This window comes from Strigops habroptila, chromosome 1 (assembly GCF_004027225.2).
Source record: "Strigops habroptila isolate Jane chromosome 1, bStrHab1.2.pri, whole genome shotgun sequence".
Taxonomy (NCBI): domain Eukaryota; kingdom Metazoa; phylum Chordata; class Aves; order Psittaciformes; family Psittacidae; genus Strigops; species Strigops habroptila.
The window spans coordinates 102,994,573-103,010,594 of NC_044277.2; the positions used below are offsets into that span (position 1 = coordinate 102,994,573).

A 16,022-nucleotide genomic window follows, 5' to 3' on the forward strand; every position below is an offset into this window, starting at 1 on the left:
AGATAATTTGTCTTTTCTTAACTGAGGGCAGAGTTTAAATCAGTTTATTTTGTTTTTTTGAATAGCCATGTAATGGGCTAAGTCTTTTTATATTTTATTGTCAGTGAATTTAGGGATATTTGGCAGCCATAAAAAGCTCACAGAAAACATGTAAGTGATGTAAATAGATGTGACCAATTAATGACTCCCCAGCTCTCAAAATTTACACAGAGCTGGATTTCTTTAAATGACATGCATTTTTAATCTAATAGTTTTTGTTGTTGTCTCGTTGGTCGAGTGGGTGGCATTACAAATTGCACCTTTGTTAAAGCCAGAATCGCTCTTTAGCTTCATTCTGGATGGGTTTCAAGACACCACGTACCAGAATGACCGTGGATTGGAGCTGTGCATTGCCAGTTTGTTTCTAAGACTTCTTGTTTTCACTTTTTGCCCCTGGATGTCATATGCATGAGAAACATGGGAGACACATTTCAAAGCTTATAGTAAATCTTCTCTGCAGGCTGTGTCTGGCATGGTTGGAGGGAGTATGGCTGAGTCATCATTCAGATGCTATCTGAGCAGCTGGAAGTGTGTTGCCATCAGAAATCAGTCTCAATGACTGTGCCATGGAAACCCAGGCATGGATTTTTGGCCAGTTAAAATTTGGTAGTAATCCAAATGGGTTGTTTTTACTTAGAAGGGGCCTGGTTTTTGTACTCTTCCTTGTACCAGTGTCACAAATATCATCATTACATAACTCGGTGTAAGCTACAGTGCAAAATGAAATCAGGCTTCATGTGGTTTATCTGGTTTGTGGATGCTGTGGACATCTGATCTCTCTTCATATATACTTTGCTCATAAGAAAGTTCTGAAGAAGCTGAAAATTCTACACAGGCCATAAAATCAAAAGTACGTTCTGCCTAAATGCTCTTACTCCAGTAATTTCTTCTTCAGATACAAGGAAAGGATATAGACTTGAACTCCTTATGCTTTTTCTGAACATCCTTTTTATTCTGCCAGGGTCTAGGTGTGTTCAGTCCTTGGCTACGTCTTGCTGGTGCTCTGTCAGAGGTGTGCTCTCACTAGCTGATGTCAGAGTGGATCATCAAGGCTGATATTTGAGTGTGAGGGAGACTGCTGTTTACCTGTCCCTTAAAGCAGCTATGTGCATTTGGATAATCATTTTAGAAACTAATAAACCATATCCCTCTTCTTGCTCTTGTTTTATTTTTTTTTCCTTTATCACCTTCTTCCGTCGTATTCTGCTTCTTCTTCTTCCCTCTTCTCATTTTCCCTGCAGTTCATTTCCTGCCCTATTTCTTTATCTCTTCTTCTCCCACTGCAACGTTCCTTCCCTAGCTGTTATGAAGATGTGTGATAATGCAGTAAACTGGAGCTGGATCCCCTTCCCTGCTGCTGTCTTCCACTCCTTGTGCTGCCTTCCCAGGTCCTTTGGCACTTACAAGACAGGGCAGGGGAGTAAAAGCTAAGGACGTATCATGGTACAAGGTGAATGCCACCTTGACCCTTCCTATTTCAGTACATCTTTAACTGTCAAGTATTAGACAAATACCTAGTGGCTAGGAATTCAACCTCTTAACTTTGTGAAGGTTTAATAAATGTAATTAAATCTTTCTCTGAAGCACTTGATTTAAAATGGAACTTGCTGCTCTCCCCAGACCTTCCTCGCTCCTGAAAACATGTTGCAAAATGTTGTTTCTCTTTCCCCTTTTTCCTTTCTGGGGGTTTCTAGACTCTCCTTGGCATTAGTTATGGTCCCAATGCAAACTTGATGAAGCGCAGAACCAGCCACGGAAGCATATTCAGTTTCCGACTCCGTGGCAGAGACACTGGCTCCGAAACAGACTTTGCCGATGATGAGATCAGCACTGCTGGGGAAAATGAAAGCCACCGGGGCTCTCTCTTAATTCCAAGATCTGGGAGGCGTCCAAGCGTGCAGAGTCAAGTGAGCCATAGTTCTCACCCTGCTACTCCCAACTACACCCAGACGGGCAAAAGGAACAGCTCAGTGGATTGCAATGGTGTGGTTTCCCTGATAGGAGGAGGCACCGGGGCACTCAACCCAGACCCTACTTCTCCTGCAGGGTTACTGCTCCCCCCAGTTATTATGGAAAAACCTGGGACAGGCGACCTGGTGAGTACTTTATAACTTTTGTATGTGATTCACACTCTTATTTCCTTTTAAGTGTTGTTGGAGTTTGCTGTAATTTATTTACACTAATATGCAGTCTGCAGTGGGAAACCCAGACCCATCATTCTTGGCAAGGTGGTAAGACAACAGGCTTACTAACACAGTAGCATGTGGCTACTGCCATGTAAGAATGATTCATGACTTCTGGTGAGACTTACTTACTCTTCAGAGCTGGCTAGAGGCAAATACCTAAATACTGTGTTTGACATGAAATTTCTTTTCTTATAGGGACATTTTTAGGTTGGTTTCTTTGAGCATTTGAATATGTGACATTGTCCAGTGGCTAGAAAATGATATTTTTAAAATGATTCGGTGTGAGTCTTATTGTCTCAAGACTTACTATCTTGAGTCTTATTATCTTCTCCCACTGGTTGCTATAGGTTTGCATCTAACCTTTAGTCTTCTGTATTGCTACTTGTAGAGGACTGTTCTTAGTAGTTCCCAGAAGGGTTTAGCATCCAGTTCAAGTAACACCCAGGAAAGATGAGTAGATGATCAACAGACTTCAACAGATGAGTAGATGATCAACAGACTTTGCAGATTGCCAAGATCTTTGTTGCAAAGCACTGCTGCTGCAAAATATTTAATAAGGCTGTAAATAAAACTATTAAAACTGATACTTTTAGGACCCAAGCATGAATTCACTTGGAAAACAAGGAGATGGTGTTTTGGAAATAGCTGCTACACAGGCAGGGAAATTTGGACAGGTTGTCAGTTTGATATAGTGGAAATTTATCTCTTTTAATATAGATAATCTACATTGGAACTCATTACTCTCAGTAGTCTTTAAAACAATGGAGATCTAGTCACTGTGGTCAGCGAGGGTAGGATATATTTCACCTTAGAGATCGAAAAAGGGTCAGAATAATCTCTGACCCTGGAAATGCCTCTTTCTGTTCACTTTAACTACTAGGGTAACCCAAGATGAATAACTCTATATTGCACATGTCTTCAGTTAGGTGAGATGAAGCCCATTCAGAGTAACGAGGTGCCAAAACTGGGTTACATTGGTGGGGAAAAGAGCAAGTGTGATTCTAACATGTATTAGGCTAGTTATTTCCTGAAGAGAAAGGCAAGTGAGATGGATCCCAGGCGTGGTGTCGGATTATCAGTAAACTGAGAAGCAGCTTTTTTCCTTTAGAGCCAGACAGCTTCTTCCTTTTCAAGCTTTGGATTGAATTTTTTTCCTCACCTACACGGGCATTCCCTGTAGTCCTGCAAATAGACTCTCACACTGTACATGAGAGGAGGGCCCATGCTGCGTGTGGGAAGCTAGTTGGTGTGAGAATTATCTGTTTTGTTGACAGTTGTGAGGCTGTTGCTACTTTTTCAGATGTTCACACCTTCGTTCATTTAGGACTTTGGTACTCCCATTTTTATGCTCTGCAGACAAGAACAGTCCTGAGAGCAGTCTCTAGACAGCTAAGCAACAGAAACACTGATTGTAGATAGTAGAGTTTTACTGGACTTAGCTTGGTGCAAAAAAAAAGATGCGTATTAAAGAAACTGTGGAAGAAAGTTTGTGTAAGAAAAGAAAAGTTCTGAACCAAAGTAGAAAGGCCTCAGTAGATGAGCAGTGGATGTCGTCCTTTTCTCTGCAAGGAAAGCAGCTCTGCAGGCTGCTGAGGCTCTCCCAGCTGTCAGAAAAAGCTTAGCAAAACGTGAGAGCACTCAACCTTTCACAGGAAATATTGATATTTTACAGGATTGGGTCCTGAGGTGACAGGGAGGCTTTGAGCTCTGCTGGCATTTCTTTTTGTTTGCCAGCTTCCTGGCTTCTAAAAAAATGGATTCTGAAAATTGAATGGCCCTGGTGGGTGAGCTCACTTGGCAGTTCCCTGGTCATCTAGAAAATAACATCCAGGCACTATAGTAACAGATGCTCATTCAGTGATGCAATGTGAAGGATGATGTGTCTTCTGCCAAACAGGTTTGGTATCTAATCTATCCAGAAAATGTGAGCTGGAGTTAAATCTAATTGGCAAGAAGCCCATTGCTGTACAGATGTATTTGCTACAGGAGCCATAAGCACCAGCCACAAACGTGCAGCCTCAGCTGTGGAGCGCAGGGAAAAGGAAATAGCAAATCTAACACCTCAGTATGCTCAGAGATAAATCAACATGCTCCTGGGCTTTGCGTTTGATTATTTTCGCCTTTTTCTTGTTAAAATTTGAAGTTGAGTTTGTTCTTTGTTAGCAGCTCCGGTTTCTTTTAAGAGTCTCTTAATATGTTTACGAGATGCAAAAGAAAGATGTTGCAGAGTGAAGTTGAAGTTACCTTATTAACCCCACTGGCCCTGCCGCTGTTATTTTGTACAAGTGTAAGCCCATAGTGAAAAAAGACCCACTTGTGCTATCTGTTGTGTCTTCCCTGAACAAAAAACGAAGGACCAGGACATGAAAAGGCATCACTGTGAGAAAAAAGTATCATTAAGCTCTGACTTGCAGCTTCCTGAGTTGTAAGTGTGGCTTCACTCATGTATACACAATGTCTGAGCTGATGGAGCTGGCAAAACACATTTTACACCATTAGATTTTGAAGACACATTTCTTCCCTCTGTGATGCTCAGCAGTATCAGGTGAGCGTTACACAGATCTGTCTGATTACTGCTGAGGAGGGAGACCACTGAATTCTGATTTGGGGAAAGATTAGAAGAGTACTTCTGATTTAAAAGACAGAGTAAACATCAAATGAGATCTGACCATCCTAGTTTTGAGTTTCCAACCCGGAGCCCTTAAGCAGATCCTAGTTTCAGTAGATGGTTTCAAACAAGATCTCCTAAGGTTTCTCAGGAAAGCATGAAAAGTCACTAGCCACTTTTGTGTATTTTAGCCTGATCAGTGTTGATAACATTCAGCCTGAAGATTTTACCCCAGACAGAGTAGCTGGGACCATGATGACAACATTCATGCCTTTGTGGTCACTGTAACTGCTACTCCCTGTCCCAGCCAAGGGAATGGCTGCAGGTAGCAGTTGAGCTGACATGAAGGCATCTGTGCAGCTTGTGCCCTTTCCCATGAGAGAGGTGACTGCAGCACGTTATCCCACTGTTCAGGCTGGTGGCTAAGATGAGTGGTCTCCTGGCAGTTGGCTGCAGAAAAGCACGTAAGCTAAAAAAGCCAGTTTCAAATACTCTTCAGATGGCCCTGGCTGCTTGGCACAGATGGACGTGAGCGTATTTCTATCAGTGTGCTTGCACTTGCCATCTCCTCCCCCTAATCGCTAAATACAACTAGTAAAACATGAAAGGTTTCAAATCATCTCAATGGATGGTGTTTATACCCATCAGTCCTGTCAGCTGGGGTAGCTGGACTGGTCAGCAGGCTTGCTGGCCGTGGACAGCATATTTCATGCAGAATGGCATCCATCCATGCAGTCTTCTGCATCAAAGTGGTCCTGCCAAGTCACCAGGGGCTTCAGTCCACACCTGAGCTGAGGAGGGACATTCTGTCTTCTGCAGGGAACGCATGTGTGTCTGCACACTTTGCTACACCCATTGATGTTTCCACATAAGAGCACACACAAAGAGTGATTGTTGGGGAGCTCCCCCTGGCAGCACAGGGGGTTACACTGCAGTGTTTAAGCTAGAAAACCCACCTAGGTCATGTGAAGAGCAAAGTAGCACAATCTGAAAGGATGAGCTGCAAGCACCCTCTACAAAGCTGGCTCTGGGTCAGACAGTCTTCACCTGAATGTGAAGAGTAGCAGGCATTCAGGCCCAAGGGGTGCAGGAAACTTGTCCCAAGAAACCCCTGATAAGTCCTAATTATTCTCCTGGGTATCTCCAGTGTATCCTGCAGAGGACTCAATCAAAGCTGGTGCTGTTCTCCTACCAGCTTTCTTCAAGTGGTGCAGCTGCTGATTTCATCAAACTTAGCCCAATGTAATTAAATAAGACACAAGCAGGACTATGGTGACTGTGCTTAAAGTCCTGAATTTTTTTTTGCTTGACCTGAGACTCAGGGATTTGAAAAATGATACATTTTCATGCTCCTGCTGATTGTTGGGCTGGGAGTTTGGGATTTTGCCTTTTTTAGAGGAAGTCTGTACATTATGTAAGTAACTTCAGGGCACACTACAACCTAACGTTTCTGCACATCCCTGTAGTACTTGTTTGTACCTGTGTATTGCTCTGTAGTGTTTTGGTGTTTCTTAGTTAAGAGGTTAGAATAACATCTCCCTTCGCAAGGTATTGATCTGTTTGGACAAAATTGGATAAAGTTAATGAGCTGTTATCTGGAGCTCAGTTTATCCATGGGATCTGATGAAGGTAAGTTGTCACCTGCGGTTGTCAAGAATTTGCGAGTTAAGAAATACACATGACGGCATCCCCTCTTGCCTCCTAAACCTAGCTGGAGCCCTTTCTGTAAGTCTGCAGGGAAATGGCAAGGTTTTTAGTTTAGCCTGAGTTTCCAGTTATTTTGGAGATTAGAAGTAGCAGAGAAGTGGACACAGGATTGAGGAGGTGGTTGTTCACGAGAGGCAGTTAGGTGTTAGCTGGTAGTCCCCACTACTTTGCTCTCCCTGGGGCACCTGCTCAACAGAGCTTCCCATCAGCCTGGGAGCAAAGCGCGGCCGCTGGTGACATGGTTTTGGGATGGGCAATGAAGCCGAGGTTGGAGCTATCTGGTTTCTCCCTCTGCACATACAACTCTTCCTGAATTTCCTATTGGTTGCACATATGTTTTTTCTTTTAAGAAACAAATGCTGAGTATTGCTAGCTTGGCAGGAGTGAAAACCGGCAGGAAGTGAGCCCTTAAGAAAGGCCAGGCTGCTTACTGAGGGGCTGAACTAAGGATTTAGAAGCTTGTCTTTAGATAAACTTTTATTGGATTTTTTATTAATAAAACCCCCCAACAAACAAACAAATACAAACAAACAAACCAAAAAAACAGAAGGCCTTGGCTTTTCTTGCCACTAAGCAGAAAACTGTCTTGCTGACCACATTGGTTTGAGGTTTCCTTGTTGACCATAATACTGCCCCAAGGTAAAATTTCTTTCTTTCCTCTCTTGCTTTGCCACAGGACTGGTGAAAAGTGAAAGTGTTAGCAGTTTCCTTGTTCAGAAAAAAGGTCAACAAAATAAGTCATCCAAAAGTCACCACCATGAAGTTATATGGACGAAAGCGAGCTAGCCCTCTGCTGCTGTCACACAAAGAGCTGTCACCGTGGCTATAGTTTCTGTTCATTTCGAGTTTTGCTTTAGCACATCCTGAGTGTAAATCATTTAGATTTGACACAAATATTGCAATCTGCTCCAGTTTACAGTGCACCTCTTCAAATAATCAAGCATCCACAAAATTAAATGGCTTCTTTTTAATGTTGTGCGCTATTATAGTCACTTTCAATCTCATTAAATATATGCGCTAGTGCCTTACTGGGTCCATTGTTCACAGTGTGGCCTGTCCACCTCTTTTTATGCTTGAAAAGATTTTTACTGTACAAGGAAAATTAAACCTGTCCCAGTTCCCAAATGGGGTCTTTAAAAAGCTGCCATGTAAAAGCCCATCTTCACATAACAGTTTTGATACAGCTCAGAACTGTAGGCACTGAGAAGAAAATAATTTTGCAGTTATGTATCCTCATTTACATGTAAATTACTGAATAGTATATTTGTCCCTATAGAATTTAGCTAATCCAAAGGAGAAACTTTTCCAGTCAATCAGAGAAGAACACAAATAATCTCATCCTGCTGGAGGTGCCTCTGTTCAACTCCATTGTGAGTTTTTCATCTGTATCCTAAGGACAATCCTTACATAACTATAGGGACTGTTGTTATTTTTACTTAATTTCTATAGAAATATAAGTACTATGAACAAATGTGCTTGTGTATATTCTCTCTGTAACGATGATAACCTTTATGCTGCCTTGTTTGTCCAGTTCCTGGAACTGCTCTCTATCTCAGAGTGCAAAATCTGCCAGTTCCTTGCATGATTATTAGCTATCTCTGTTCTAAAATAAATAATAAAAAAACTCCCTCACATATCTGTTCTTTACAAAGAACAAAAGCTCATAAACTTCCCTGAGTAACTTCAGTAAATTTAAGCAATTCACCTGGATGGAAATGTTCTTTCCTGGAAAAATACTTTTTAGTAAATGTCAGGCTGACTATGTGATGGATTTACTGCTCTACTGGGAAAGGGACTGTGACCTCCTGCAAGAGCACAGGAGTATGGAGCAGATTTCCCAGAGAGGTGGTGGATGCTCCATCCCTGGAAACATTCAAGGCCGGGCCGGATGCAGTTCTGGGCAACCTGATCTAGTTAAAGATGTCCCTGGTCTTTGCAAGGGGTTGGACTAGATGAGCTTTGAAGGTTCCTTCTGACCCAAGCTATTCTATGATTGTCTTCCTTCCACCCCACCATTGCCAGACACTCTATCCTGGCTCTGGGGACAAACCTTTGCCAAGTAGCTGGCAGGGAGCAGGGGAGCTTCAGGCTCTGCCCTCTGGCAGGGGCATGTGCAGCTGGATGAAGACGGCTACTACGCATGGCAGCATTTGCTCTGAACGCAGGCCAGCAGCAAACTGCGTTGCCTCACCTCTAGAGATGAAGGAAGGAAGGACCCATGGATGTGTCTCCAGAAATACCCCTTTGCACACAGACAATGGTACACTGCAAACAATCCCTTTGAGTCCAGCAGGACTCCTGAAGTCCTGGGAACTGCTTCTTGTGACACAAGTGGCAGGACTGAGGAAGTCGGGCTGGAAAGAAAAGTAGAGTGGCTTGGAAAACTTGGCAATATCACATCAAACCTAGGGAAAAATTCAGTTCCCTGTTATTTTTTTTTAATTTTTGTTTTAAACGAAGGATATGCCAAACCTGTCTAACTTTTCATTTAGCCTAGTTTAGCTGAATCAAAAAATAAGAAGAATTAATCTCTGAACGTCTTTTCTTTGACTTTTTACCTCTGCAGTGAATTATCTTTGCACCTGTAACTAAAAGGTGGCTTTCAGATGAAAGCCGCCAACACATAACTTCTGCAAAAACATTTCTGCATGCATAAATAGAAATATAGTATCTTTCCTGACAGTCAGAAAAGTGGCATTTCTGGAGGTGAGATTGTCTAAACACATTCTACTGGTATGTCCTAAGCTTTGGGTTAGGTGGGATAATGGTGCAGTTTAAAAAGAGTTATACAATCCAGAGGAATTTGAAATTTGAAGTTTTCTTATGGTTCATTCTACAGACAGAGGAATCTGGAAGATTTGAGGGTTTATTTGGCTTTTTTCCTTTTTCTTTGCTTTTACATTTTTAGTTATACTACTTAAAAATTTGTCTCCCTCATGTTTTTTATCTGCTTGTCTAGTTATTTCTTTTCTGTCCCATGTATTTGTTATGTACTCCAAACTGGTGAAAATGATTATGCAATTTTGTAGATGCTTTCTTCATTAATAAAACATTTGTTGTTTCTTTATTTCTTATTGGATGTTTTTGAGGCAAAGGGAACCAAGAGAACTAATGCATCTGAAATACTGTTCAGGTTTTCTCCAGCTCCTAAGCCAAGGATAGAGTGTTTTCTTGTTATATTGTGCAGAAGTAGGAGTCTCTTTGAATAGGTTCTGATTACACCTTGCCTTTTGAGATGACTGTGTCTGTAACTCAATGGACAATGAGCCAATTGTTTTAACAAAAGAGAACATTTTAGGAAAAAAAAAAAAAGGCATTTTGAAGTATTACTGCTTTCCTGGCTTAGCTAATGTTTTAAGTGCTTGCTTTAAAAGTCCTTACTCTTCTCTGGTCTTGCAGTAATTGGTATTTTTAACTGCAGTACTTTGAAGTGACCTGGGAGCAGTATCCTGGCTATTTTCAGTGTCAACGGTTGGCCAAGCATCTTTGTCCTTTGTGACCGTCTGACAAGGGGATGTCCCCTGCTCTGAAGGGGTCACACTCCAGAAAGACAGATCATAGAGCTTCAGCGCTTTTTTCATGCTGTTCTCATGGAATTGCCTTTCTTGAAGAGCCTTTTTAGTAGAGAAATGGTGAAGAGGAGGGATCCTGAGTCCTGCTTGGTGCATGTCCCAGGCACAGAAAGGAAGAGCTGTGGGGCTACTGCCCATGGTACGTCTCAGCTGGCATCCTGGGCGCTGCTTGGGGTGGTTAGGGCCATTTCAGACTCAAGCAATGAGAAGATCCAGAAGACTGAAACTGATTCCTGTAGCTCATTTGACTCCTGTAGCTCATTTTGACTATGAAGAAGCAAAACCAGCTATTCTGACATATGCATAAACCAGGGGTTATCATCTTTATAGGGATTTCTTCTCCTTTCACATTTCCTTGCAAGAGCCATCAAGACCTGTCTATCTACAGTGCATCTTCCTTGCTTACATAGTGTCTTGGACCTCACAGCCCATATGCGTGGAGGAGCAGGACAGAAGCTATTAAAATACGTATCTTGGGAGACTGAGTGTCTTGACCAGGAGGTCTGTGACAGAGAATGATGCTGAACTTGGTTTTCCCAGATCCTTCCACTTCAACCACCATCTTTCCTTCTACCTGTGGGAGAGCTGGAGGAGTAAAGCAAGCAGGATTTGTCTCTGTACGAAGTGGGAGCTCATAATAGTAAAAGTCTTAACATCTTGCTCCTGTCAACTGACAATATAAAGTATTTAATACAGTGTGTGTCTACAGCTATACTGTGATTCTGGCTGACTTCAGAAACCCAAGCCTTCAAAAAGCATAAAAGTAATTTAAAAAGAAATATTAAATAAAGACAGTTCAGGACTTTTGTTTTTCTGGTATTTTCTTTCTTTTTTTTTTTTTTTTTAAAAAAAAAAAGCTTTTCCTTCTGAAGCATCAGAACAAGAGGGTTTGGGTTATATTTTATTTTTCCTGAGAAAAAAGGAAGCTCAGATTCTCCACTAATTACAGAGCTTCAGAATCCGTGGCACCAAAGATCACCAGAATGACAATATGTTCCTGAGATTTGGCAGTGTTTCAGAACAAGAGAAAACATGTGTTGAGGAGTCAGTTTGCTTGGTCTGATATCAGAGGCCTGTAATCGAGCTGTTACCCACGCCCCTTTTCCTCTTCTAGCAGTATAATTAAACAGTTAACACATTTCAGAAATAATGGAATAATTAATGTAATTAAGCAGGGCTTCTTTCACAAGCAGAGAGCACAGTAAAGCAGCACTGCTGTTTCTCCGGGATCAGAAGTATCCCATTATTTTCACCTGCATCTTTCACCTGTTTACATGAAGGTAAAGGGCAGGGCACAGTTTCCAAAATTGTTCAAAGAGCATTTTCAAAAGCAGCACACCAACAGCATATGCTTAATTGGGAAATCAGTGAGCTTTGGACTTTTCAGATGGGAAAAAATAGTGCTGAGGTAATTTTGAAAATGCTACCCCATATCTACTTTGGTTTTATTCTGCTGATCCAATGTGTTCATTTGAACAGACCTCTCCCTCGGACGAGGCAAGCAAGAAGCAGCTTTTAACACCCCACCGCCCGTCAGTGGACCACTCGGATGAACCTTTTCAGAGGCAGCGAGCAGTGAGTGCTGTCAGCATCATCACCAGTGCCCTGGAAGGTAAGAAGCATCTTTAGTTCCCAGACTCAAAGCCATACAGATGTTGATTGGCAGTAACACAAAAGACCCTAACATTAGACTCTTGTTATTTTGCAAGAAGGCATTATAAGCAGTTATAACCCCTATAACAGAGGCAATACTGTAACAGAAGGCAATATAATCACTGTCTTACCCATGGACTTGTAAAAATCCTGACAAAATGCTGGCCAGATAGTCAGTATTGGATCTGGTAAGATTTTGTGCCCCCATGGAATTTGATTTACACAAGGCTTACCAAGATGCAGGGTAGTGGCACACCAGACTGTTTGTACGACTGTACATACATTTGTATCTCATCTCTCTGGACCTGGTGCAAAGGCTGGCATGGGCAGTCACCAGCTACGTACATTCAAGTTGTGGGGGACGATAGTCTCCTTCTTGCAGAGCAGCTAGTGGGCCGCAACGTTTCGTGAGTGTTTGAATCCTACTGTGAAATCTAAGGATTCTCAAAGGACCCATTTGTCCATGCAAATATTTCTCAGCAAATTTTTATATTACTCATTAGGTGCAGAATATATATAATTATATAAATATATAAAATATATATAATCCTCATTATGTGCAGAAGGATTTCCCTTCCCTATCTTTCCATACACCTGAACTTTGCATTTCTCTTTCACAAATTTACTGATAGAAAGACAACAACTCATAGCAAGACAGCACATTTCTAGGCTCTTTATATGCAGCATGAAAGGGCTTCTTACAGTTCCTCATGTCTCCTACATTATAAATTGAAAAAAGGTGGCAAGTTGCAACTATAGGAAAATGTCTGCCAAGAACACAGTGTGGAGCAAGGAAAATTTTGAGTTCTTCTGTAGCCTTATTCTATGTGTTACTCATGAATAGAAAGGCCAGGCAAGATGGAGGGACTTATCTGGGAGATGCCTTACAGAAAGGGACTGGACGTAGCTCTTTGGAGATGACGCAGTGTGAATCCACAAAGCCCTCTTCTTCCTCAGTTTCTTACCTTCCCTGTGGTTATATTCAGCAGTGTTGCAGCCAGAACATATATATGTTTATATCTTTGAATAGATAAAATGTTGTATTCTTACTAGGTAAATAATCACTTCAGTGTATTCCAGTGTTTAGGGTAGTCTGCAAAGGTTTTATTTATTTTCTGTGGGGTTTTAAGCGATTAGCTTTGTGATTGATTTGCTTCTTTGTAATGTGTTAAGAATGCCTAAAAAGACCTGAGCTGGATGACTTCTTATTCATTTAATGGTACGTTCTATTACTTTTCGTCACAGAAATAGAGACCATCAAGTCTGGGGTAGCTCAGAGGTTGAACATTTTTAGCTTCGTACAGAAGAAAACAATCCTTATCAAAGGTTTCCTAACTCACGGTCTTTGATTGGTCATTGAAATTGAATACTTGTTAACAACAAGAGGAATATCAAATCAGAATAAAATGCATCACAGGATTTAACTGCAATAATAGCTGTATGATTTGTGCTGAAGTGTATGAAACCGCCAGACCAGAAATCCCTTCCTCTTTAGTTACCTGGTGTCTGCTCTCAGCTCTTGGGTAGTCATCATCTGCCTGTTTTCCCAGACATTGCAAAGCCTTGCAAACAAGGAAGGACCTAGGGCTTTTTTGTTGGTTTGTGGGGTTTTTTCATTTAAAAATAAGAGGAAAAATACCTCCAACACAGACTTTGTGGTTTTCTGACCACTTTTTTTGTAACAGTATAAAGTAGAAGAAAAAATCAATTGAGTCTGGTTTTACTTTTCCTTTTGCAGATGTTTTTCAAAAACTATTAAATCTGTTGTGATTTCCAAAGATCACCTGTGCTGAGAAAGGATGTGGTTTCTTGATTGATTTAAACCACTTTAATGCCACACCGCTGCCAAAACAGGACAGTTGCACCTACCTCCTTCCCTTGCTGTGTTCCTGCAGTTTGGTTTGACTGTACAAACAATTGGTTTTCAGATGAATCAGTAAGCAGAACCAGCCCATTCAGAAAGTCCAGGAGCACAAAAGCTGGCAAAAGGACAGAGAAATAATGTATGACTGAGGCTGAAAGATGAAACTACCCCTTTCAGCAGCAACCTAGACTTAAAGGGGCTTCTCTCAAGTGTGGAGCCTCTGGGAAAAGAGTCACTCATCTGATACGTGCCCATTGTGAAAGTCCCTAAATTAATAATAGTAGAGTAAGCAGGGCCGGCTAGAAGTGATAATGAGAAGTATGGATTTACCTGGAAAATTAGATCCTTTGCGAAGTGACTGACCTAAACTCTTTATTACTTTCAGAGGTGGGTTTAAAAAAAAACCACAAAATTAAGGTTTTACATTGAAATAATTTGGGGTATTTTTCACATCTTTCACCCCCCATCCTGTGGGGTTCTCACATCATTTTAGACACGTTTAAACCCTGTTCGGAGGCTGGAAAGACATAATCATTTCTTGGCAACAATTTGGTTTCCCAGAGGTCTCAGAGCAGAGTAGACGTATGTACAAAACCTGTGCATGCAGGACATAATCTGATATTTTGAAAGCTTGCTAGAAGACACCTAATACCTCAGTTCTGTTGTCGAATGAAGAAAAAATGCACAGAGAATGCATACTGACTTGAGAGAGGAGGCTGTTTATAAACTGATTGAAATAACAGCCTTGGCTGAAGTTTTCCTGTTATCAGTGCAGGTTCTAATTATATAGACTAAGACCGTTATACAGCATTCCATGCCTATAAAGGAATCAGAAAAGGAAAGCATTAAGCTATTTCACTAATCATTATCATTCCGCCATTAACTGTCTTTTCTGGCTTTTCTTTTTCACTGTTTAATGCAAATTATGCTTATGAAGCTATTTCAATTCTTTTGTGTTCAGGTAAAATGGACATAAGAAAGTTGTATTTTAGGCAATATTTTAAAAGCACCTCTAAAAAGCACATTGGAGTCTTAGTAGCATTTTCAAACTGACTTATGAATTCCCCTGATTTTGTGTGTGGGCCTTTTAGAAGAAATCAGATACTGAATGCCTGTTTGGATTGCACATCAAGAACAGAAACCTTATGGATAACCAGTGATACTCTAGCTCTCAAGTGATTAAATCAGCTCCAAATATTGGATTTCAGCTCTTTCAGCTCTTAACTGCTTTAAAAGGTATACTTCAGATACTTCTAAAATGTGACATGGGAATGAAAAAAAATTCCAATCCAAGTTAAAAGAAGATAGTGTATTCTTACCCATTTGAACTTGGAAAAAGGGAAAACAGAGTGAAAATCTGAGCCTGTATATAATGCTGGACTTTACATACTTAGTGTGATTCTCTCTTTTTGCTTCTGACACTTTTAAAAGGTTATTACTTTCAAAATAAGTCACCATCTGCTAAGTGCAGGTCAACTGGCAAAAACCCCAATGTGTGTAATTTGCCAGCCTATTAGGACAGAAATATTTTTATCTTAAAAAAAAGTTTGGGGTAATTCAGGGGCCTTCCTTTATGTTATGAGTCATTTTAAGTGTTCTCTTGTCATATAACTCACTGTGAATTGACTGTTACTTTACTGCTTGTGACTTAGAGCTTGAGGAATCACACCAGAAATGTCCTCCCTGCTGGAACCACTTTGCTGTTAAATTTCTCATTTGGGATTGTTGTCCGCTTTGGCTTTTAATCAAGAAATTTGTCAAGTTCGTGGTAATGGACCCATTTACCGACCTCACCATCACCCTTTGCATTGTGCTGAACACACTTTTCATGGCCTTGGAACATTATAAGATGACGAAGGAGTTTGACCACATGCTTTACATAGGCAATTTGGTAAGTGAACATGAACTCGAAGTGCTACCTGAGGAGTATATTGCCTGCTTGTTAAAGTTCTGGCTGCAGCTTGGGAAGACCCCATGTTGATATATTGTCAGCATCGCTTTGCTTATGACATGTCAAGTAAGTCCACAGTCACCTCTTCCTGGGGGTGAAGAAAAAAGAATGGAAGACACAGGTCTGTTTTTAAGCTAACATATTCTAATGTTATTAGTAACCACTAAAGCCATGTTTCTGGGCTGTTCCTGATAGGTATCAAGTTTGTACCTGTTTAAGGAAATAAGAGAAGGATTAATGAAGTTTATTTGGGATTTCTGTTAAAAGAATAAGGCAGTTCTTGGTGACTAATGGTGACTTTTAAGTCAAAAACAAAAAAAACCCAAAAAGCCCCCAAACAAACCAACCAAACAAAAACCAAACCCCCAAAAACCTACATAAAAAAAACCCCAAGGCAAGATCCGAGAGAGAAATAGAATGCTGTTTGATAGTAGGTAGACAT

At 41.0% G+C, this 16,022-nt stretch overlaps 1 protein-coding gene across 1 annotated transcript in view; it reads left to right on the forward strand.

The window, feature by feature from the left end:
- Window positions 1–16,022, forward strand: part of LOC115610283 (sodium channel protein type 5 subunit alpha-like) — a 166,520-nt gene that overhangs the window by 53,358 nt on the left and 97,140 nt on the right. Inside the window, 3 exon segments of the mRNA XM_030491527.1 lie at window positions 1,734–2,135; window positions 11,592–11,724; window positions 15,282–15,520. Coding sequence (XP_030347387.1) covers window positions 1,734–2,135; window positions 11,592–11,724; window positions 15,282–15,520 — 774 coding nt within the window.